Source organism: Myripristis murdjan, chromosome 18 (genome assembly GCF_902150065.1).
Source record: "Myripristis murdjan chromosome 18, fMyrMur1.1, whole genome shotgun sequence".
NCBI classification, from domain to species: Eukaryota; Metazoa; Chordata; class Actinopteri; order Holocentriformes; family Holocentridae; genus Myripristis; species Myripristis murdjan.
Genome location: NC_043997.1, coordinates 9,882,638 through 9,908,337, shown reverse-complemented (window position 1 = coordinate 9,908,337; position 25,700 = coordinate 9,882,638). Strand labels below are relative to the sequence as shown.

At 43.5% G+C, this 25,700-nt stretch overlaps 1 protein-coding gene across 1 annotated transcript in view; it reads right to left on the bottom strand.

Annotated features, from left to right (window-relative positions):
* Nucleotides 1–1,750: 1,750 nt before the first annotated feature.
* rbm46 (RNA binding motif protein 46) overlaps nt 1,751–25,700 on the bottom strand; it is a 127,328-nt gene continuing 103,378 nt past the window's right edge. The window contains exon 11 of the mRNA XM_030075697.1: nt 1,751–1,839. Within this exon, the coding sequence (XP_029931557.1) occupies nt 1,751–1,839 (89 nt within the window). The remainder of the gene's footprint in view (nt 1,840–25,700) is intronic.

Sequence of the window (25,700 nt, the reverse complement as noted above, 5' to 3'; positions counted from 1 at the left end):
CACACACACATAGAACTATATTGAAATGCCATAATGTCCAATGGTGTGGAATCTTAATGAGCAAAACAACTTAGATGCATCTGAATGAGTTTGCTCTGTGTGTGTGTGTGGGTGTGTGTTGGTGTGTGTGTGTGTGTGTGTGTGTGTGTGTGTGTGTGCACGCCCGCCTATGTCTTTGTGTGTGCATGTGTGCAACGGACCAAACTCATGTCTGTGGTCTTCTGAATGACCGTGCTGTTCTGTGTCCCGTTAAGAGAATTATTATAATATCACAACAGAGAACCTCACATGAAAACACAGTCACGCACACCACCACTGTGCTAATTACACCGACTAGCATTCATTTGCCATTTTATGCACTTTGAACACCAGTTATAATGCCGAAAGCCTCTTACTTGGGTCTCTTTAAACCAAAGCCATTAACACAGAAGTTTGTGACAGTGGGTTTCGATGGCAGCCGTATTACATGGGGTTGCATGTCAATACAGGCTTAGTTGCATGAGAAATCTCCCAGCAACTGTGGCTGGTTCAATCTTAGATGAATTAGCTGTTTGTTAAGTGGATAAATATATAATCCCTGCCTGGAAGAAGCCATTAGTGCAGATTTATACAGTCATGTTCCAGCTACAAGTGGCCTTACATGGTCGAATAAGGTTGATTTGTTGCCAAATTTGGGTTACTTTGACACCGAAAACATTTTTTTTCTGTAGCTCTGGTGTCTACTCCAAAGCATTAGAGGGTTTTTTTTTCCTGGCTTTGCGAGCTGGCTAACATGCCGCTGATGTGCCCTCTTGGTCAGCGGCTCCAGCCTGCCTGTTGTACCCTGCTGTCTCGGTTTGTCTCTTTTCCAGGTGGATCTCTCCCCTCTCTCGTCCTAGCTGTCGCTGCGGGTCTGTGACTAATCGTCATCTGTGTACCGCTGCTGTCTGCCCGCTGCTTGTTGTTTGATCCATGCTTTGCCTCCATATTTGATGTTGGTTCTTGTTCCCCCAAGTGATTGAAGATTAGGGAAGGGGCTGTGGATTGAGCTCCCTCCATCCGTCCGCACATCGCACGCGATTTCTGAGGCTCTGCTGGCCTGTTTGAACAAAGTTTGGGTGGGAATTATGGATTTTGTCAAAGGGATCCAATCTTTTTTTTTTTTTTTTTCTCTCCTTGCTTTGGAGAACACTGTTGATGTCATGGGAGAAAGTTTGCTGATTGGCTGGTGAATTTCAACGTCAGCTCCTCCCTTGTTGACTCAGGGATGCAAGTCACTCAGTGTTGCTGCCTCTAAGCGTCACCTCCACATGTTGTGACATCTCACTCAGTGTCTTAGATCAGGTTTTTCTGCTCTTATTATTTCATTCATTCATGATTTTATTTTACCGTTTCAGATAACTTCCCTTGTGTGTGAGAACTTAAATGTTGTTGGAAAAAAAAAACATCTTGCAGCATAATCTTGGTTAAAACAGCCAGATTTAATGCAAATGCAGTTGAATTTCTACCCCACACTCCTCAATCCCATGCACACAGCACACTACTTACTGCAGGGCTGTTGAGGCCACGCCCACCACATGATACCACACCCCCTGCATGAGGCCACGCCCCCTGCATGCCTATTACATACATCTAGTCAAGTAAGTTTTGATGATATTACTGGGGTAAAAATATTTCATCAATGGCATTAAAGTTTAACTAGCAAACAATAAATCAAAATGTGTTTATACAGTGGCCATTTAAAAGGCTATCTATTATGGTGCTAGCTAGCTCAGCTGTGATGCTCTTTCTTCTGGCTTCTGCCAGCCAGGAAGCTGATAAAGAGGATGTCGATGAGGTCTAGGAAGAAGCCAGTGAGACCTGAAGGGATTGAGGAAAAAGCGGAAAAATATTTTGAAAGGGACAAATTGAAAGGGACTTTTTTGGGGGGGAGGGTATGCTTATCTTATTCAACGTTCATATTTTTTTGTTGTTGTTGTTGTTCCGTGAAAAAAATCCATTGAAGTTCTACTAACAAATAAATCAAAGTCAGCATTAAAATTGTAGTAGTTTGCATGCATTTTTGCTTATGACAAAACACAATGTTTGTATTTATGTTTACATATGATACAATTTGGCCTCTGCCTTCTACCCTGGACTTCGCCTTCACCTTTCTCTTGCCTGATTAATTTTCTGTTAGTTTTTGTAACTCTTTCCTGCAAGACTGAGTTTTATTTCATCCTGTGTCAAAGCTGAGTTATTGAGTCCGTGCCTGTTCTCCATCACTTGTCACATATGTCAGACGCTGCTGTGCCATATTGTATAGACTTTTGGGCTATGGTGTGTTTTTACATTGATATTCAGTTTCCACAAAATGAAAGTGACAGTGCCACCATTAACCCAAAATGTCAGTCTAAGCTGCAAATGTCTCATAAGTAATAAATAAGTAAATAAAATAAATAAATACCTAAAAAAAAAATTACACTCAGTGGAACTTGTACCAATCCCAGGGGCCATCATAGGGACTGCTGACTAGTTTCTGTTTGTCATTTGTCTGTGATTTTGGACTTTTATTTTATGGACTTTTTGTATTCTGACTCTGTGTTGGACTTTTTTTTGTTGTTTGTTTGTTTTCCGAGTGTATCTTCGTCCTCCAAGCTCATTTTGTCCACGTTGTTCTTCCACAGTCTTTTTAGCCTGTTGTCTCCTCCACCCCTGGCCTGCGTTACCTCATTAGCCCAGTCCTTGTGTTGCCTGTCTTTGTTGTTTCAACCAATCCGCTGTTTCCTCCAGTCTTGTGTTCCTGTGCCCTCTCCAGGTGTGTGTAGTTTGCTCATTAGTTCAGTCAGTATGTAAGTCTTGCTTTGAGTTCAGTTCTTTGTCAGTTCATAGTCTTCAGTTTCAGTGCCTGTCTCTATTCCCCCGTGCCTGATTTCCGAGTTCCTCTGTTTGGCAGCATTCAGTTATAATTAAATATTCTTCGCTTCAAGCCTGCTTGCCTGAGTCTTGATGTCGTTTCATTTACTGGATTCGATTTGAAGAAATTATTGCCCACTTGACACACATTGCACCCTTGGACAGCCTGGAAGGGGCTTCCCTCTCTTGCCGTGGCTCGCCAACAGTATCAGCCGTGGTGGAAGGGCAACAAAAGAGGGGGAGATTTTAGCAAAGTGCTTTTTTTCTTCCCCTCAAAGAAAAAAAAGCCTAATTTCACAGGCCAGCATCAAGTGTTTAATGGACCTACACATTGACTTTGACTGTTTCACTGCGGAATTTATTCATTTACAATAAAGTTAATTAGCAGCACCAACAGTGTTCACATTTTCAGAGTTAAATTGGCATCGACTCTTCGCTGTAGAGCAGTAATAAGAGTGCTGAAATTACAAAGGCCACGCAACACTGCATCTTCCAAAGGGGGCTAAAAAGTTTTGCTTTAGGTAAAGGCATTTTGGCCTTGGTTCATAAAAAACCTTGGAATTGTTGTGACTTGAACATTTTAAATTACTGTGGTCAAACAGAGTTAATTGGCAAAGCTTGTGAAAACAGGCAGTAAAACTTTTCAAAAACCTCTCAGACAACTGTGTGAGACATTGGGCCCTATCTTGCGCCAGACTCCCTAAACCCGCTATTTGCGGATTTAGGATTTAGGAAGAGGCGTTCCCCCGTAAAAGTTGCTATCTTGTGCACCTCCCGCTATCCGCGAAACACCTCCGCTACCCGCTATATTATGCATAGGTGTGTTTTGGGCGTTACGCCAGTTAAACCAATCAGTGTGCCAGGTGCCATTGCCTTTAAGGGCAGGATGCACTATCCTAAATCCTAAACCCGTGATGGAGAGAGGGAGGTAGATTTTCTCAGGGCTTCTACTGAGGCTAAAGCAAGTTGGCTTTATATATATATATATATATATATATATATATATATATATATATATTATATATTATATTATAGGCGAGTTAATTCGGGAGGTGGAGCCACATGTGTCCAAGTGGACGTGTCACAAGGTTGTACTGATTGAGTAAAATCCCCGGGTCACACCACACACACACAAGAGGCAGAGGTGGAACTATGTGTAAACTAATTTATTGACAAGGTAGATTGGGCAAATAAAATATTAAAAATAAAAATATAGCACAGCTGCTGGCTTATGATAAAATAATAAAACGTGCTGGCGTAAGTGTCCAATTAAAACAGTCTTTCCTCTAAACAGTCTATATGAGTAATATACTCAGTCCATTCCGGCGGCGTCCCGGTATCAGTCCGACCGTGTGCGTGGTGAGGCTCCGTCGGGACGCGCATTGAAGCCGCCTGGACGTGCTCTCCTAACAGGCCAAACTTTAGGGATAGCGGATGGTCCTGACCACCCGCTATCCGCTTTCCCTAAAGTGTGTGCGCAAGATAGCAACTTTAGGGATAGCGCATGAAACACGCCCACGACGCACCTCCAGGCGCAAATGATGCAGTCGGCATAACGGACAGCGGGTAGCGGGTGGCGTAAGATACCGTTTAGGGATAGCGGAAGCTCCTAAATCCGCAATTTGCGGGTAGCGGGTCGTGGCAGCGGATAGCGGGTGGCACAAGATAGGGCCCCTTGTCTTTTTAATGAACTTGATGAACTGACCTCTAGACTCACAGTCTGAAATGGAAATTAATATGCCATCATGAATCAATCAGTTCTTCACTTGTGGTGTTTATGTGAATATGAATAGAAGTATGGACTGGAAACATCTGGGTGATCAACTTTCTCGGGGGGCAGCATAGCCAGTAGTTCAAAAGAGACTTATCTACGAGCAAGACACAGAGAAGACGTTTTTAAAAACTATAATATTAGAAAAAAGAATTGTCCGTCCTCCTGTTGTGATGTATTTAATGACCTCACAGACCACCACTGCCTACAGCGCCACCTCCGCTTTCTCAGAGGTCCATTATTACAACCTCCTGCACTGTTGCCGTGTTTGTTGTTGGCAGAAACTTTTGACTCAGAGCTGCCCTCTAGTGGATTTATTGCTCAACATCCACGTCAACATAAAAGACGCGTAAAAGCGGCGACGGTTAGGTTGTTTGAAACAGATGTATTAGTTTCCGCATGTAAAGGGAGCATAAATGAGCCTTTACATGGACCTTGTCACTGCCTTACTACCACACCACAGTGTCATTATTCTGCTCGAGGTCGCTCGAATTTAAAATGTAACTACAGCTCGTGGTGCACAGGTAACCTGTGGGGTCAATTTTTTTGCCAGAGGACGGTCTCGATAGAAACCAGAGAAAGGTGAGAAGAGGAAGGAGCGGCGTAGAAAGAGAGAGAGAGACATGGTGAATGAGGGCGAGATGAAGTGGATTAGAAAAGGTAAAAGGGCAGTAAGAAAGGAGGAGGATGGTGAGAGGTGTGGATGGTCGGAAGGGAGGAGAGTGATGAGTTCGCCTGACGAGTTAGGAGGCAGACACAGGAGAGGGAAGTGAGTGATTTAGAAAGTACCAGGTGGACAGCGGAGGAAGGAGAGAAAGATTGGATACAAAAGGGCAGAGGGAGAGAAACTAACAAAGATGAGCAGTTTCGATTGTGGAGAGAAAATTGGGTTTAATCAATTCACACAAGGCCATGGGGATTGGATGTGAAGGGATGGCAGGCACAGATAGATAGATACTGTAGATAGATAAAAAAGATAGATTACTTCCCTCACTTCAGTTGATTTAAATATGAAGTCGTTCACGCTAATGTGTTTTTTAATATATCCCGTCGGGCAAAACATCTGTGATTACATTTGATGTAACTCTCAATAACAGTTCTGTGTTCTGATGGCGTTAATAGAAACCCATGACACGTTTTACTTTCACACCACGACGGCAATCATTCCACAAGAGAGAGCGTCAGTGTATGCATATGGCCGACATATTTCTTTTGTCATGAAAGTCATATTCAATATTCATACCCAGTCTCCGTTGTGACTGCGGGAGAGCTCGCCGCATTCAGTGTCATATTAATTGCAAATCGTTTTTCACATGTACATACTGCCAGATGAAGAGCGTCACCTGCATACTGATTTGACCCTTGCTCTTGCTGTGGTTAGGAAGTCACGTCTTCCTCTGCCTCTGTAATCTAGAGGATGTGAGGGTGTGATGTCGTCTCCCAGGTAAGAGCCAGAGATATACATCCATTTCAGGTGGGGAAAAAAAAATCTCATTATCTCAAGTGCATTGCTGAGTAGCTTTAAAAAACAGAGAAGCGTTAGCATTTTGTCAAACAAAGACGTTAACTGCCTGCTATCCTTTAAAAAGCGCCATCATTTGGTTGGACGCCGTGCCATCTGTCATTTTGTAATGATCTCATCTCTTCTCTTTGGCACGTAGCCCACTCCTATGGAGAATTATGGCTGCCACTACTGAGTCATTTTGTCAACCAAAGAGTGAATGAAGTCGTATCCTTTAACCTCTTGAACTCCCTCAGATTTCCCCTGAAGTAGGTTCAAAGTTATTTAAAACATGTTCCCCCTGTTGGTATGACAATATTCTGTATCTGCTGGTTGCAGCGCATCACTGAAGCTGCATCACGTTTACATTGTGTGAACGATTCAAAGCCAAGATGCCGTTGTTTTATGGCTGCACCATCACATCAAAGAGACATTATCTAGATGCCTTGTGCAGAATTTTATATGCATTTCACTGTAATTCAGCAGGACAAGTTTGGTACCTTTGGGAACTTGGGGAACGCCGCTAGAATTTAAAACAAAGCTCCTTCAAAACAGACCGGTTAACCAGGTGAAAAAATACCATTATGTTCTACTTTCTTTTTTCTCTTTTTTTTTTGTTGCCCAGCATTTTGTAGGGATAGAGCTCACCTTTTTTCAAATGATGGAGTGAAGCCATACTGCCCACAGCAACCGCAAGGGGACATTAATAACACCTCTACCATATTAGTTCTCTAATTTATATCTTGTCACCTCACAGTGTTCACTGTGAGGTTATTCGATTCACCGGGCTACATTGTTCCGTCTTTGTGAGGGAACCGTTCATGCTCTCAAGTGCTGAATCAACCATTAAAGGTCAAAATGATGACATAATTCACTCGGCGTTCATCTTTTAAGTAAGTTTAAATAGCGCAACAGTGCTCCTGCCTCTGTGAAATATTTCACTCCTGCTCGTTTTATGCTTCCCTCCTCTGTACTACACTGATTTAGCCGCTGACATTTTAATAAAACGTCAAGTAGTGGACCAGCATTACTGTTTGAATGAAGATAAAGTGGCCATTTTAAAGGTTCAGTAGTAGACTTTCAGCTTGTGGTCCTTGCTCTCCCATTACCTGAGGTGTTAGCCTTGGAAAGACACAAGACTCGGCATACACTCCTCCACATGGCTGTTGAGAGAGCTACGATATTGTTCAAAGTAACCATAGATGAAAACACACACACAAAAATAGTTTTCTTCAAGGATTTGTGTTACAAGAAAAGGTGATAAGAAAAGGAAACGGAAATGAAAACAGTTTTATTAATAAAGACAAAAAAGTAGTCTAATGAATGCAAATCAGTCCTGTAAATATACCCTGACATGAAGAGAGATCTACTGGATAAGTGCTTGTGCAGACTTGAGTGATCACACTACACACTGTTAAGGTGGTACAAATGACTTGATGGAATTGAACTTGATCCTGATAAAATGTGTAAAATATCTTTAAAAGGATTCTGCGTCCTCATAAGAGCTTGCACAGAACCACAATTTGTTAGCAGTGACCTCTGATGAGAAGTAAGAGGTTAAGATATTAGGGCTGGAGAAGTTGGTTGGTTCAGGACGACAGTTTGAACGAGTCAGAAATTAGGATTACTAGCCTCGGGTTTCAGATTTCCATTTTGACCCGGCATGTCAGTGCACAGCAAAGAAAACAACTGAACCAAATCAAAATAAGGTAAAGTATGCAAAGTTTAGTACAACTTTTTATTTTTTAAAAAAAAAGTCTTTAGACATGGATTTATGAAAGAATCATTTCTAGGCATTTGGTGTTTAATTTTGGATTGGGCTTTTGGAAGAACTTGATTGATACAGCCTGTTGTGAAATTTAGACATAACAGATGATACATTTATAGTGATGACTAGCCTGAAGGTAAATTTCTACAATATAAATGCTGGCTTTTAATTGAGGCTCTGACTGCTGATGGTGGTCAGGTTCAGTTTGAGTTCAGACAGAACTTTTTCACCCACGGTCAACCCCAGGCTCAAAATACAGGGCTCAGTGCAAGATTTAAAAAATGTCTTTGACTTCTGTGATCTCCTGTGTCTTGTTGATGGCCTTCCTGATGACTCTCCAATATTTAGGAATTTATTTTTTGCATTTCACCCAGTTCAGATTTTTTCTTTTTTCTTTTTTCCTTTGAGCCGCCAATGCCGGAGAATCTTTGGGGAAGTCCAGGGTGCTATTGTGAAGAGTACCAAATGTGATGCTGGAAAAAAAAAAAAAAATTAAAGCTGCAAGCAGCGTTGGACGGGCCCTCGCACCCGTGCTGCCGCGTGCCCACTTGTGCCCGGTGGCTGTGGCATTAAGCACACACACACACACACACACACACACACACACAGAGTTGTTACTGCTCCTTCCCAATGAGTGTGTATTGGGAGAAGGCTGCAGGCAGTTACTGTGAGTCGGAGGAGGGGAGGGAGAACAATGCAGAGCAGCGAAACCGGAGTCCCACCTGTTAAACAACTCTTCACAGTGGCCACACACTTTTTCCAATCCACACCATGATATATAGTTTTGTAGGAATTGTGGTCCTCTTTCCATCGGCATAGGTTTGGAAGCTGTCAGACTTTTACTTTAGTCACCAGGGGCCTAATTAGCCCCTAGCATTCTGAATTATTCCCACCAGGGTCCATGGGAAAAAGTGGAGGCGTTGGTTGTGGACACTCAGACTTTGAGGGCTTCTGAAATCCAAACGGTTCGAAGGAATGTAAATTCCTTCTGAACTTTTGTTAAGCACTGTGTTCTCTGTCATCTATTGAATTTGCAAGCCGGTAAAATTAACGCCCTGGGAGGAGATAGATTTCATGCAAAGTGGAAATTTGGGCGAAAACGTGACTTTCAAACGCGAATTGCGGCCTTCCTGTTGGTTTTAGGTGGGGGGCACGAGCACGAAAAATGTCGGGCTTGATGAGATCTACGTTTCGGCACTGGTTTGGTCTTTCTATGACATTCCTGTGGGCCACAGCGGCTGCCTTTGCGTCCCTAGGTGGCGCTACCGAGCCCATTTTTGCACCGGGGGGTTCCGATTTTTGATTTTATCGAATTTTTCGCCAGACCTGATGTGCGTGCCGAATTTGGTGAGTTTTTGAGCATGTTTAGGGGGTCAAATTAAGCCTCAAAGAGACGTAATAATAAGAAGGAGAACCAGTTTTAAGGGTATTTTTCGGTGCTTTTATTGTGAAAGAGTTTTGGGCTTTTATTTTGAAAGGCCGCGGAAGTCCTAGTGTGTGACCGACAGGACTACTGGCAGCTGCTGCATGATCACACCAAAATGCAGGCACACACACTCACTCACTCACACAAACCCACACACACACACACATACGCATGTGCACACACACACGTGCACACACACACACACACACACACACACACACACACACACACACACACACACACACACACACAACGCCAACAAAAACCCACTGGTAGTACATTCGCTGCTGGTGCCCCTCTGGCCACTAGCAGCGCCCCTCCAGCAGATGGCGCCCTTAGCATGTCCTAGTGTGTGACTGACTTGAGTACTGGCAGCTGCTGCATGATCACACCAAAATGCAGGCAGACAGAGAAATCCTCATTCAATCCAGTGGAGAAATCCAGAAAACCCACCCCTGTTTGAGGTGTCACAGCTCGGTCACCGTTTAAGTGACAGACTTGATTCAAAGTTTAAACGAGTCACGAGACTCGGATCTATAAATCTCCCATTTACATGATTTTGCTATCTTTTACCGTTTTTGAGTTGTGACAGTTTTAGTTTGAGAGTGTTTTCTGCTCCCTCTGAGCTCTTACAATGGGTGTGTATTGCGCATTCCTGAGGCAGCTAGAGTGAGTCACATGTCCAGGCAGAGTGCAGAGCAGAGCACACCAGAGTCAAAAACGTTTGAAAACTCTTCACAGCTCCCACAAACTTGGTCCAATCCACATCAAAACTACATATTTTTGTAGGAATTTTTGTCCTCTTTCCATCTGCATAGTTTTCAAAGCCGCCAGACTTTTACTTTAGACTCCAGGGGCCTAATTAGTGCCCAGTGTCAGCCTCTTCACACCAAACTCCATGGGAAAAAATGAGATTTTGGTTCTGGCCCCTCCGACTTGGACGTGTTATCACATCCAAACTAAACGAGTAATGACGAAATCCTTCAGAACTTTTGTTCAGCACTGTGTCCTCTGTCATCTGTGCAATTTTCAAGTTGCTGCCATTTACGCCCTTGGAGGAGATAGATTTTGTTTAAAGCGGAATTTTGGGTGAGAACGTGACTTTGCAACGCAAATTGCGGACTTCCTGTTGGTTTTAGGTCGGGGGTGTCAGCGCGTGATTTGTAGGGCTTGATGAGACCTACATTTCGGCAGTGGTTTGGTCTTTCTATCACATTCCTGTGGGCCGCAGCGGCTGCCTTTGTGTGCCTAGGTGGCGCTACCGAGCCCATTTTTGCACCCTGGGGGTCTGTTTGTCCATTTTATCAAATTTTTCGCCAGACCTGGCCTGCGTGCCGAATTTGGTGAGTTTTGGAGCATGTTTAGGGGGTCAAATTAAGGGTTATTTAGACGTAATAATAATAAAAAGATTAAAGCTGCAAGCAGCGTTGGTCGGCCCTCGCACCGGTGCCGGTCCGCCACGATCCGTGATGATGTTTGTGTCATTGAAGTGCAGACAATTTATCCATTTTTCCCATTTGTAAGGGTATTTTTCTGTGCCTTCAGTTGGAAAGAGTTTTGGGCTTTTACTTTGAAAGGCCCAGGATGTCCTAGTGTGTGAGTGACATGAGTACTGAGCTAATACATGAGTACTGGCAGCTGTGTCATGATCAGACCAAAATGCAGGCACATAGAGAAATCCCCATGCAATCCAATGGAGAAATCAAGCAAACCCACCCCTCTTTGAGGTAACGCCGCTCGGACATCGTTTGAGTTACAGACTTTATTCAAGGTTTAAACGAGGCACAAGACTCGGCTCTATAAATCTCGTATTTACATGATTTTGCTATCTTGTACTGTTTTTGAATTATGGCAGTTTAAGTTTGACTGTTTTTTCTGCTCCCGCTGACGGTTTATAATGGGTGTGTATTGCGGAACTGTCCGTTGCCTAGAGTGAGTCACATGACCGGGCAGAGTGCAGAGGAGAGGACACCAGGGTCCAAAATGTTGTAAAAGTCTTGACAGCGGCCACAAAGTTGTTCCAATTTAAAAATTAATTTCATATTTTTGTAGGAATTTTCGTCCTCTTTCGTGTGGCATAATTTTCGAAGCCGTGCGACGTTTACTTTAGACGCCAGGGGCCTAATTAGCGCCAAGTGTGCGCCTCTTCACGCCAAACTCCATGGAAAAAACGACGCCCTCGAAGTCGGCAACGCCGACTTCGAGGGCTTATCATTTAAAAACTAAGGCCGGAATGACGAAATCCTTCAGAAGTTTTGTTAACCACGGTATCCTCTTTCATGTATTAGCTTTTTGAGCCGCCACGATTTACGGTCTCGGAGGAGATAAATTTTGTTCAACGCGCAATTTCGGGGCCCGACTTTTACTTTGAAAGGCAAATTGCGGACTTCCTGTTGATTATAGGTCGGGGGGGCGAGCGCGTGAAATCTCGGCCTTGATGAGACCTACGTTTCGGCGCTGGTTTGGTCTTTCTATCACGTTCCTGTGGGCCGCAGCGGCCGCCTTTGTGTGCCTTTTTGTGCCTAGGTGGCGCTAGCGAGCCCATTTTTGCACTTTGGGGGTCCGAGTTGCCATTTTATCGAATTTTTCGCCAGGCCGGAGGTGCGTGCCAAATTTGGTGAGTTTTTGAGCATGTTTAGGGGGTCAAATTAAGCGTCAAAGAGACGTAACAATAGGAAAAAGAAAAAAAAAGAAACAGTACAAAAACAATAGGCCCTCTCTACGATGTAGGGCGAGGGCCTAACAAGCAGCGTTGGACGGGCCCTCGCCCCCCCGTGCACGTCGGGGACGGCGCGCGTGTCGAAGCGCAGACAATTCGTCCGTTTGTTCCAGTTTTAAGGGTATTTTTCGGTGCTTTTATTGTGAAAGAGTTTTGGGCTTTTATTTTGAAAGGCCGCGGAAGTCCTAGCGTGTGACCGACAGGACTACTGGCAGCTGCTGCATGATCACACCAAAATGCAGGCACACACACTCACTCACTCACTCACTCACACAAACACACACACACACACACACACACACATACGCACGTGCACACACACACACACACACACACACACACACACACACACGACGCCAACAAAAACCCACTGGTAGTACATTCGCTGCTGGTGCCCCTCTGGCCACTAGCAGTGCCCCTCCAGCAGATGGCGCCCTTAGCATGTCCTAGTGTGTGACTGACTTGAGTACTGGCAGCTGTGGCATGATCACACCAAAATGCAGGCAGACAGAGAAATCCTCATTCAATCCAATGTAGAAATCCATAAAACCCACCCCTGTTTGAGGTGTCACAGCTCGGTCACCGTTTGAGTAACAGACTTGATTAAAAGCTTAAACAAGTCACGAGACTAAGATCTATAAATCTCCCATTTAAATTATTTTGCTATTTTTTACCGTTTTTGAGTTATGGCAGTTTTAGTTTGAGAGTGTTTTCTGCTCCCTCTGAGCTCTTACAATGGGTGTGTATTGCGCATTCCTGAGGCAGCTAGAGTGAGTCACATGTCCAGGCAGAGTGCAGAGCAGAGCACACCAGAGTCAAAAACGTTTGAAAACTCTTCATAGCTCCCACAAACTTGGTCCAATCCACATCAAAACTACATATTTTTGTAGGAATTTTCGTCCTCTTTCCATCTGCATAGTTTTCAAAGCTGTCAGACTTTTACTTTAGACTCCAGGGGCTTAATTAGTGCCAAGTGTCAACCTCTGCACACCAAACTCCATGGGAAAAAATGAGATTTTGGCTCTGGCCACTCTGACTTTGAGGGCTTATAAAATCCAAACTAATCGAGTAATGACGGAGTTTTTAGCAACTTTTGTTCAGCACTGTGTCCTCTGTCATCTGTTAACTTTTTTAAGCCGCTGGCATTTACGGCCTGGGAGGAGATAGATTTTGTTCAAAGGCGGAATTTTGGGCAAGAACGTGACGTTCAAACGCAAATTGCAGACTTCCTGTTGATTTTAGGTGGGAGGTGTCAGCACGTGAATTGTAGGGCTTGATAAGACCTACATTTCGGCGTTGGTTTGGTGTTTCTATCACATTCCTGTGGGCCACAGCGGCTGCCTTTCTGTGCCTAGGTGGCGCTACCGAGCCCATTTTTGCACTTAGGGAGTCTGTTTGTCCATTTTATCAAATTTTTCGCCAGACCTGGCCTGCGTGCCGAATTTGGTGAGTTTTTGAGCATGTTTAGGGGGTCAAATTAAGCGTTATTTGGGCGTAATAATAATAAGAAGAAGAAGAAGAAGGAAAAAACGAAGCAATAACAATAGGGCTTCGCACTGTTCCAGTGCTCGGGCCCTAAAAATGATTCAAAGTTTAAACGAGTCACGAGACTCGGATCTATAAATCTCCCATTTACATGATTTTGCTATCTTTTACCGTTTTTGAGTTATGGCAGTTTTAGTTTGAGAGTGTTTTCTGCTCCCTCTGAGCTCTTACAATGGGTGTGTATTGCGCATTCCTGAGGCAGCTAGAGTGAGTCACATGTCTAGGCAGAGTGCAGAGCAGAGCACACCAGAGTCAAAAACGTTTGAAAACTCTTCACAGCTCCCACAAACTTGGTCCAATCCACATCAAAACTACATATTTTTGTAGGAATTTTCGTCTTCTTTCCATCTGCATAGTTTTCAAAGCCGTCAGACTTTTACTGTAGACTCCAGGGGCTTAATTAGTGCCAAGTGTCAGCCTCTGCACACCAAACTCCATGGGAAAAAATGAGATTTTGGCTCTGGCCACTCTGACTTTGAGGGCTTATAAAATCCAAACGAATCGAGTAATGACGGAGTTTTTAGCAACTTTTGTTCAGCACTGTGTCCTCTGTCATCTATTAAATTTTCAAGCCGCTGGCATTTACGCCCTGGGAGGAGATAGATTTTGTTCAAAGCGGAATTTTGGGCAAGAACGTGATGTTCAAACGCAAATTGCGGACTTCCTGTTGGTTTTATGTCGGGGGTGTCAGCGCGTGATTTGTAGGGCTTGATGAGACCTACATTTCGGCGTTGGTTTGGTGTTTCTATCACATTCCTGTGGGCCACAGCAGCTGCCTTTGTGTCCCTAGGTGGCGCTACCGAGCCCATTTTTGCACTTAGGGGGTCCGTTTGTCCATTTTATCAAATTTTTCGCCAGACCTGGCCTGCATGCCGAATTTGGTGAGTTTTGGAGCATGTTTAGGGGGTCAAATTAAGGCCAAATGACACGTAAGAATAATAATAATTAAAGCTGCAAGCAGCGTTGGTCGGCCCTCGCACCGGTGCCGGTCCGCCACGATCCGTGATGATGTTTGTGTCATTGAAGTGCAGACAATTCATCCATTTTTCCCATTTGTAAGGGTATTTTTCTGTGCTTTCTGTTGGAAAGAGTTTTGGGCTTTTATTTTGAAAGGCCAAGGATGTCCTAGTGTGTGAGTGACATGAGTACTGCGCTAATACATGAGTACTGGCAGCTGTGTGATCAGACCAAAATGCAGGCAGACAGAGAAATCCTCATTCAATCCAATAGAGAAATCGATCAAACCCACCCATGTTTGAGGTAACGCCGCTCGGACATCGTTTGAGTTACAGACTTTATTCAAGGTTTAAACGAGGCACAAGACTCGGCTCTATAAATCTCGTATTTACACTATTTTGCTATCTTGAACCATTTTTGAATTACGGCAGTTTAAGTTTGACTGTTTTCTCTGCTCCCGCTGACGGTTTATAATGGGTGTGTATTGCGGAACTGTCCGTTACCTAGAGTGAGTCACATGACCGGGCAGAGTGCAGAGGAGAGGACGCCAGGGTCCAAAATGGTCGAAAAGTCTTCATAGCGGCCACAAACTTGTTCCAATTTAAAAATTAATTTCATATTTTTGTAGGAATTTTCGTCCTCTTTCGTGTGGCATAATTTTCGAAGCCGTGCGACGTTTACTTTAGACGCCAGGGGCCTAATTAGCGCCAAGTGTGCGCCTCTTCACACCAAACTCCATGGGAAAAATGACGCCCGCGAAGTCGGCGTTGCCGACTTCGCGGGCTTATCATTTAAAAACTAAGGCCGGAATGACGAAATCCTTCAGAACTTTTGGTAAGCACTGTATCCTCTTTCATGTATTAGCTTTTTGAGCCGCCACGATTTACGGCCTCGGAGGAGATAATTTTTGTTCAACGCGAAGTTTCGGGCGTGACTTTTACTTTGAAAGGCAAATTGCGGACTTCCTGTTGGTTTTAGGTCGGGGGGGCGAGCGCGTGAAATCTCGGCCTTGATGAGACCTACGTTTCGGCGCTGGTTTGGTCTTTCTACCACGTTCCTGTGGGCCGCAGCGGCCGCCTTCGTGTGCCTTTTTGTGCCTAGGTGGCGCTAGCGAGCCCATTTTTGGACTTTGGGGGTCCGAGTTGCCATTTTATCGAATTTTTCGCCAGACCGGAGGTGCGTGCCGAATTTGGTGAGTTTTTGAGCATGTTTAGGGGGTCAAATTAAGCGTTATTTAGACGTAATAATAATAAAAAGGAGAACAAAAAACAGTACAAAAACAATAGGCCCTCTCTCCGATGGAGGGCGAGGGCCTAATAAGAAAGAAACGGTACAAAAACAATAGGCCCTCTCTCCGATGGAGGGCGAGGGCCTAATTAAAGCTGCAAGCAGCGTTGGTCGGCCCTCGCACCGGTGCCGGTCCGCCACGATGTTTGTTCAGACAATTCATCCATTTTTCCCATTTGTAAGGGTATTTTTCGGTGCTTTCAGTTGGAAAGAGTTTTGGGCTTTTATTTTGAAAGGCCCCGGATGTCCTAGTGTGTGAGTGACATGAGTACTGCGCTAATACATGAGTACTGGCAGCTGTGTCATGATCAGCCCAAAATGCAGGCAGACAGAGAAATCCTCATTCAATCCAATAGAGAAATCGATCAAACCCACCCATGTTTGAGGTAACGCCGCTCGGACATCGTTTGAGTTACAGACTTTTTTCAAGGTTTAAACGAGGCACAAGACTCGGCTCTATAAATCTTGTATTTACATGATTTTGCTATCTTGTACTGTTTTTGAATTATGGCAGTTTAAGTTTGACTGTTTTCTCTGCTCCCGCTGACGGTTTATAATGGGTGTGTATTGCGGAACTGTCCGTTGCCTAGAGTGAGTCACATGACCGGGCAGAGTGCGGAGGAGAGGACACCAGGGTCCAAAATGGTCGAAAAGTCTTGACAGCGGCCACAAACTTGTTCCAATTTAAAAATTAATTTCATATTTTTGTAGGAATTTTCGTCCTCTTTCGTGTGGCGTAATTTTCGAAGCCGTGCGACGTTTACTTTAGACGCCACGGGCCTCATTAGCGCCAAGTGTGCGCCTCTTCACACCAAACTCCATGGAAAAAACGACGCCCTCCAAGTCGGCGTTGCCGACTTCGAGGGCTTATAGTTTAAAAACTAAACGAGTAATGACGAAGTCTTTAGCAACTTTTGTTCAGCACTGTATCCTCTTTCATCTATTAGCTTTTTGAGCCGCCACGATTTACGGCCTCGGAGGAGATAAATTTTGTTCAACGCGCAATTTCGGGCCCGACTTTTACTTTGAAAGGCAAATTGTGGACTTCCTGTTGGTTTTAGGTCAATTTTGTCCCCTGTATTTTTTGTCGGCCTTGATGAGACCTACGTTTCGGCGTTGGTTTGGTCTCTCTATCACATTCCTGTGGGCCGCAGCGGCCGATTTAGTGTGCCTAGGTGGCACTAGAGAGCCCAATTTTGCACTTCGGGGGTCCGAGTTGCCATTTTCTCGAATTTTTCACCAGACCTGGGGGGCGTGCCAAATTTGGTGAGTTTTTGAGCATGTTTAGGGGGTCAAATTAAGGCCTAATGACACGTAATAATAATAAAAAAGGGGAAGAAACGATACAAAAACAATAGGCCCTCTCTCCGTTGGAGGGCGAGGGCCTAATAAAAAACGAAGCAATTACAATAGGGCTTCGCGCTGTTCCAGCGCTCGGGCCCTAACTATTAGCATTGCTGTTTCACATCACAATTCCCAATTTTCATCCACAACAGCAAACAGCACAAAGGAAAATGAGCCCCTGCAGTTCTGTCTGGGGGAGTCTGGATTGCCACATGCTTAACATCAATAGATGCCAGAAAAGTGAGGAAGTACAACTGGTGCTGGAAAACGGCAGCAATGCTCTTCCAATACTTCTGTGTAAGAACTGGCATGTAATCATCACCCAGAAAGTTCCAGATTGGGACACCCACATGGCTGAAATGCTAGTGTTTTAGAGCAAACATTTTTAGGCAGATAGGATTATGTCCCCTAATCAAGCTTCCTACCAACCATGAAGAAATGTCCAGCGCCAGTTGCCTTCCAAAAGTATGTATTAGTTCTTATAATCTGGTAATCTGGGGTCCCGCTCTCACCCAGAACCCCTCATATTGTTCCCCATCCAGCCTGAAGTAAATCTGGGTGCAGACATTGTCCTTCGCCAACCAAACAGTGGCATTATCCTTGTTGTTTGTAGTCACAAAAGATGGAAGGAATCCCCTGAATTTATACTCTTCAAAAATTTAAAGGGCCACACCAGTGACTTTGCATGTTTAGGGTCATATCTACAAAATGTATAAACTTCATGTTTCAGCCAATCTTTTCCCAAAGCAAGCAGTTTTCTTTTGCTTTTTATTAAACCGTTTCCAGTAATTCCACTACGATATGAAAATGAGCTTTCAGAGACGTCAAACTTTCTTCACACCATCACTGCAATAAAGTCTTCCACATTCGTTTTCCTAAAAGCAGCAGCACTGTTGTGTTTTGATGACTTGAAATTGGGCGGAGTGTAACCGTCTCTCTGCTGGAAAATAGTCCCCGCAGAAACGTTTGCTTTATTTCCGTGGTTTATGAATGGCAATGAGTTGTTCGCCGCAGAAGTAGAACATAACACGATTGGATGTAACTGTAAGAATTCTTATTTTCTGGTTTCTTTCGTCCTCCATGACATTAAACTTTGGCTTCTGGACTGTTGGTTGGGATAAAACAAGACATTTAAGCAATATGGCAATGGGAATTGTTGTGATCAACATTTTTCAGCTCAAACAACTAATTAATTAATCAGGAAAATAGTCAACAAATTAATAGATAATGAAAATAATTGTTAGTTGCAGCTGTAGTTGGGTGATTCAACCGAAGATTCATATTTAAAAATCATGATTTATGTTATGAAATCTTTAGTAACCCCGCATGATTTGCAGAATGACTTGTTGCAATGTAGATAAATTGCAGTAAACGGGCCAAACATGCAAAATCACCAGTATGGTCCTTGAAATAATCACAGATTCAGTCTCAGGTATAACTTTGTTCAAAGTCTCTAGCTACAGACATACAGGTGATGCTGTTTCTTCAAGGAAATATTACATAAACTCTACATGGCGTCTCTTTCTGGATTATATGGTGTCTCTCCTTCTCTGTTACCATTCAGTCCAGCTGTGAAAGATCGCCTGTGGAGCAGCATAGAAAATAAAGAGGTTTTGTCAATAGTACTGCAGCAACTCCCATTCTAACATCCATACCATACCTGAGAGTGTCAGGTATGGTATCTGGTACAATTATTAGGAATCATGAGAGCGATGTGTATGTGTGTGTGAGATTTTAATTATATGAGAGTGTGAGTGTTGTAGAGCAACATCGGGAAAACAGTGTGTGTGTGTGTGTGTATGCGTATGAATGCATATTGAATGAAACGCTGCAGCGACACTAATCTACCCAATGCAACTTTTATTATCCGATCACAGCAGGATGCATAAACTTGGCGGGCTTGAATGCCTCCAAATCGCATTTTATCGAGGTGGTCAGGCTTATCGAATTACAAAGCAAGGAAAATATGATTCAGAAACCGTTCAAAGCCGCCAAGTTTTATGAATCCCGGCATGATCGGATAATAAAAGTTGCACTGAAGATGAGACGGACAAAAGAGTGTAGAAGAGAATAAAAGAGAGAAAGAGAGCGGACAGATTTAGCTGTATGACAGATTCCTTTCCTCTGCGGGTGTACAAGGGCCTGTTAATTGATATTTTAGGCTCACAACCACAAAGAACATATGCACACAAACCTTTTGAATATACACACCCACACATAGTGTTTCAATAACGTGCTTCTTTTGGTTACCTTCTGTCCCTCTCTTTTCCCTCTTTCTTGCAACAGTGTGATTCACCAATGGAATGTGCGTGTGTGTGTGTGTGTGTATGTGTAATGAGAGTAAATGAGATGTATTGGCAGGTGCTTATTCATTATGAAATGTAATTGAGCTCCATAATGCATTTACATTTTCAATCAAATTACTTCCCATAAGTGTGTTTCCGCATAAACCTGCATGTCTGTGTCTGTCTGAGTGTGTGTGTGTGTGTGCGTGCGTGCTTGTACAAGTATGCATCTCTGTCTCCTCAACACATTAGAATATGAGTAAATTAAGTTTTCCCCCGCAACTAAATTAAACAGGAAGCAGCATTGTCCCCAGTCACTCCATCTTTCAATTTATTGTAACCACGACACTATCGGGCGCTCACCCTGCCCGTGCCTCCATTCAATTATCTCCATGGCTTGCAGTGCCACAAGAACATTCAACCCCGCAAGAACAACGCCACAAGAACAAATTACATTTGCCGCCGGAGGAAAAGGCCAAAAAAAAAATGATGAACGAAATGATGGAATGGAGGGGGAAAAAAAAGATAGCACAAAGACGAGACGGGTGAGGAAGAAGAAGAAAGGGAAGAGAGACACACTGACAGGCTTGTGACATCAAAGACGCAACTTTGAGCCTCATCTGAATGCAGTCGGCTTGTGTGTGTCGGCACGTGTATGTGTGTGCATGTGTGTGTGTGTTTTCTTGTATTTCTATCTATGTGAGAACCAACGGTTTGGGTTCCGGGTTAATGGGAAAAATCTACCTCAAAACATTGTCAATAAAAGGAGCAATTGGTGATGACCTTGTATTTCTGTGTCTATTTTGCTGGTTGATCGAATGTTTTTCATCCTCCTGTGGAAACCCGACTGAACATAGATGACCTTGCTTCCCAACCATATACAGTATACCCACCATCTGCAATGGAGTTTTATAGAGAAAAATGCGAGTTGGAAACTCAACAGTAATCGGCAGGGTTTTGTTGGACAGTCCTTCACAATCAAAGAGCAAGGGCTTTTTTTTTTTTTTTCATAACTGCCATCTTGCACCGATGTTCAACAATCACACAGGGAGAAATCTCCTGTAGAAGAAGCACAGAGACCAATTTCCCCACCACAAAGGCAGCAGATAGACCAGAATGTACGGTAAAAAATAAGCATATAACCCGCAGCTCACGGATCATACTTTCAGGCTGTGTATCTACCTAAATGCACACCTTTGAATGAAAGAATCATGCTTATCACCCTACTAAAGGCATTCTGGGAAACGTAGGAAATCACAAGCTGATGCAAAACCTGACAAGCAAGGTTGAGAAAGGTGTTAAATTTAAGGGCCGGTGAACGAACAAAGCTCCTGGAGAGAGAGAGGAACACCACGGCCGTTGACTGAGACGGGGGGGGGGGGAAAGTGCAGAGCAGTCTTCTGGCCACTGGGGGCAGTGCTGAGCAGAATACATCACGGTCAGTGGGGCTAAAGGCTATAAAATGGTCACTTATTTGATTCACGAGTACCTGGACGATTACTGTTATTTGCTACACAGCATGACATTTGTAATGAAGACATTATTTGAAGCTGGTGTGGAATTGATGGGTGTAAAATTATGGCAATTTCAGATTCCACTAGCATTGAGACTATGTGGAGCTGACCAGCTGCATAACCAGAGGGGGGGAAAAGCATTTTTTTTTTTCCCTGAATGGTTCCAGATTTCATCCATCTATTCACTAATGCACTGTAATAATTACTGTAATAATGATAATGATAATAACAGAGCTCATTTTATAGGAAATGTCCTACAGATTGTGGTTCATTTTACTGTGTTTGGCCCAGTTTTAGCACTCCCTCCCTCGCTCCCTGGAGGTGGTATCATATATTCTTGTAGGTGGAATAACTCTCTCTATAGACTATCTCTAGTATGAATATAGTGAATGAATGGGCCTCATAATGACAGAATTACCAGTGCATCTGTGTCTGTCTGTCTGCTTGCAGAAGCAGGCAGGGAAAAGACAAGAAAAGAAGCAAAGAGGAAGAGAGGAGAGGAGAACACAAGAGAGAATGAGGGGATGGAAGAAAAACGAAAGGACACTGTGAGAGGCTGTAGAGGGAGAAGAGGAAAGACATGAATGTATTTTCTGTATCGCGAAACGAGATTATGAGAAGCATAGGTAATGACAAGCAAAAGAAAGGCTGTCATCGTGACTAAAAGAGGAGAGCCGATCAGGTTCCCTTTGAAGTGGAGGGACTGTGTGATGTACACATGTTCTGCCATATGAGCTGAAGGAGGCCTCTCGCAATCCACACACATCCCTCACTCACAACGCACACATTCACAAAAGCGCCTGTATCCCGTCTTGCCTCATTGTGGGAGAAGATTAAAGTATTGCATCTCATGTTGACACGCTTCAAACCTGCTCTGTCATTATCCTCATTGTGTAGTGTCTCTTTCAGAGACGCTACATGTTACAGCCACTGGTTTCTGCTCTTGCCCACATGGCCGAACACAGCGTAGAGATGTAAACTGATGAAGCAAATGGACCACCAAGACAAGTTTTAGAGATTTTGATCATTCATTTGAGCAGATTTCAATTAAGACAGCCTTTATCTATAAGAGCAAAAAAAAAAAAAATAATAATAATAATACTATGGAGCAGGGCATCCTGGTGATTCAATTGGTACCGCAGTACCGGTCCTTGTTGCAGAGGCCCAGTTTGAGTCAATCCCAGGCAACAAGGATTTAGCAGTACAAAACATAGACCTTATATCTTTTGTACTGCTATTGTTGCCTAGGATTAGGGTTACGATTAGGGTTAGGTTAGAAGTGTAAACAGGGGAACTATATCAATCATCAGAGACAGGAACGTGTTATTTCTTGAGGCTTTGACCCTTGCAGTCTTTAATACTGGATGAGACAACATACACTCAGTGGCCACTCTTAATAAAATCCAATCCAGCTGTCGTGCCATAAAGTTTCCTTTTCTGCTCCCTATAATGCTCAGGTTCTCTTTTTGTCACAGTAATAGAGGTGTTCATTCACTTCTATGTTTGGCACTGAGCTCATAGTTAGTGCTGCTGTTGAACTGGGCTGCATTTTATTGAGAGGTGTTTCCACTATTCTGTCCCCCTCATTGTATATAAATAGGGAGGACAAAAAATCAGAAACACCTCTCAGTATAACGTAGTCCAGTGCAAGAAGTCTGCAAACTACAACCTCAGTAAATAAACACAGAATTAAATGTACACATTCTCCACAATTATCACATGGTGTGTGTGTGTGTGTGTGTGTGTGTTTGCTGGTTAAATTTCCTGGTTTTACCCTTTGTGTTACCTGATTAAGCTTGCGCCAAAGAGACTGGTGGATTTCTGCAGTCAACAGGATCCACAACGTGCTAATTACAGCTTTACGACATCAGCCATATGAGCCACAGAAAGATATTTGGACCACAAGCAAATGGTTTATGTCTTTGTTCAAAGCACTAGTGGGAGATATCTTCATTACTAGTAACTGTATAGATGCTTGTTTTGTCACAGTGGGAGTGTCAATGAAGTTGCACAATCACCCCCCCCCAAAGATGGCTGCCAGTTGGCCCCACTAGCAATTGTTGCCTTTCCCATACAGTACCCAGAGTGAAGCATGCAATCCTTCACGTTTTGTGCCAAAGTATATACGATTTAGAAATGCCACCCCATTTTAGAAATGTCACTCCTTACTCTTTTAACATAATAAATAGCACAAAATCAAAACCCAGTGAGTCTTGTGTGTTTTTTTCCAGACTGTTGATTGATCTTCAGAAGGTGAATTTTTTATGACAACATGGCTCTACAGAGGTTTGGGACTGAATGCCTGATTTGCTTTGCTCTCGGCTATGAGCGGACTAAAAATGTAAACTGCGAGCCTTCATAACTTTTTGAAGCTGTGACGTTAGAGAGAGTGTGTATGTGTACTTGTTTATGCTTATAAGATGACAGTCCACCCACTTTTTTGCACGCATGCACGCACACACACACACACACACACACACACATACACACATACACAATTGATCTGCCAGCTGGTTTCCCAAGAGGCAGGATTAAGAGTAGTTAGCATTCATGAGGGTTAAGGCATTCTCACCACTGTCTTAGTGTCATGTCTCTCATGTGTGTGTGTGTGTGTGTGTGTGTGTGTGTGTGTGTGTGTGTGTGTTGGGGGCTTCATTTTAAAGGGGCTTGACCTTTACAAATTGAGGCAGCCTGACTTTCCCTTCAGGGGGAATATGGAAGCTATGGATGGAATACACTTACACCACACTTACACTGACACATGCACATACATATGCATATTGGCATGCACGCTGGCCTTTCTCCCTATGGCAAAAGCAATTTTCACAACCCTCCCACTCAAGCATACGCACAAATAGACACAAGCGTCTAAGCCCCCAAGCAAATATAAGAAAAAGCATCATGACTGTATTTAAAAAAACATGAAAAGTAGAGCGCCAAGGCTTGCAGCAGGTGTGAAGAGGGGCCTATTTAACGAGCTCAAACTAAAGCTTTTGGAGCCTCTTCTGGCTTTGTGCAGCTTTCCAGCTTTGTGCTTCTCTATCGTGACAGATAGTTTTTTTGTGTTTAAGGCATGACTCACACCAACAAAACTGTTTTGTGTGCTGGCAGGACACCTCTACAAGCCACATGTCCAATCTCATCACCTTAACTCAGGGTTGCCAAGTCCGCGTTTTTTCCGCCAAATTGGGCTACTTTTTAAGTGTTGCCGCGGGGAACAAATTTTGTCCGCGGGTTGGGCTTGGACAGACATGAATAAAGATTCATATTTTGAATGACCAATGTTTATACCCAAATCCTGTTAAAATGACTCCGGGCCAGATCAGCATATAAACTATCCACATATGTCACATGCTCCACAGACAAATAATATGCCAATGCTGTGTGAGGCCACTCAGCACATGACCAATCACATCATCAGCACCACTCGTGCCCAGTGCCTGTCAGCTGAAGTAAGGTATCCCATATTAAATTTTAAGTTCTGATATACTGTAAATTAAATAGGTGAATGAACTGTTTCAGGAAATTGCCTTTAATGTTTATGGTGTTATTTTATAGATATTATAGTGCATTTTGCAATTATAGCAATGCTGTTGGACTTTAAAAGCAACATACATGGATTTTTATGGGCATATTTTGAGTTCTGGTATTGGGCTGATTTTTGGGCCCTTTTTATAGCCGGTTGGGCAGGTTTTGGGCTGGTTTTGAGTTGCTGTTTGGATGCTTTTGTCTCACAGACCTGGCAACCCTGCCTTAACTCAAGCAGCTGACCTCATTAGCTTTTGGAGAAGTCATGAGCACTGAGGTTTACAAACTTTTGCCTCACACAAAAATGTAAGAGTGGATCATTTTCATTAATAAATAAATGAATAAAGTTGATGTTTTTTGTGTAAGTTGTTTAATTTGGTTCCCGGCATCTAGTTTTAGCAAAGTCTGATCACATTTTAGGTCGTTGATGCAGAAATAGAGAAAATTCGCAAACTTTCAGGCACCACTCTATATATGCACATGATGAGAAGTGTTTAATGCATGAACTTTTTGATTCTGATTTTGATTGCAAGGTCAAATTGTATCTTTTGTCCCAGTTTAACCCCAGGAAACATCTCAACTTTGTCCTGATTGGCTGCCTTTGCTAAGGAAATGCTGAAAGAAATCTGTCCAATTGGTCCTGGTCCTGGTCCTGATCTGGAGAGCCTCCCCTTTAGACTCCAGATTTATCAAGTATACATGTTTCCCATCTGGATAAGCCACACTCACATGCTTACTATTGTAAAATGTTAACACTATCATTCAAGGTAGGAGTATTATCATTATTTCAGGGGATTTCCTTCTCAATACCACAGGAAGCTGAATGCCACAGTACCGCAGTTATCACAGAGGATCCACATATGTTCCAGAATCCCGATTTCTCCAACTCAGACAGCCAACTCGGGAACGGTGGTACATCCTGGAGGAAGAGGCAGTCGCATTCTGCAAAGTGTTAGCAAACTGAAAGGATCGAGGCTGCACTTCTGACATTAGAGCGGCTGCTGCTGCCGTCTCCAGAACTCATCTGTCTCATGTGTAGCCCCACTGCCGATCTCTAACAGCTGGACGTAATGGTAATTTATGTTAATGACATATAATGATATGCTACACAGTGGCGGTGGCGTTTTACACGTCTTCACATTGTCCTTCACATTGTTCACTCTGAGCAAGAGAAGTAGAAA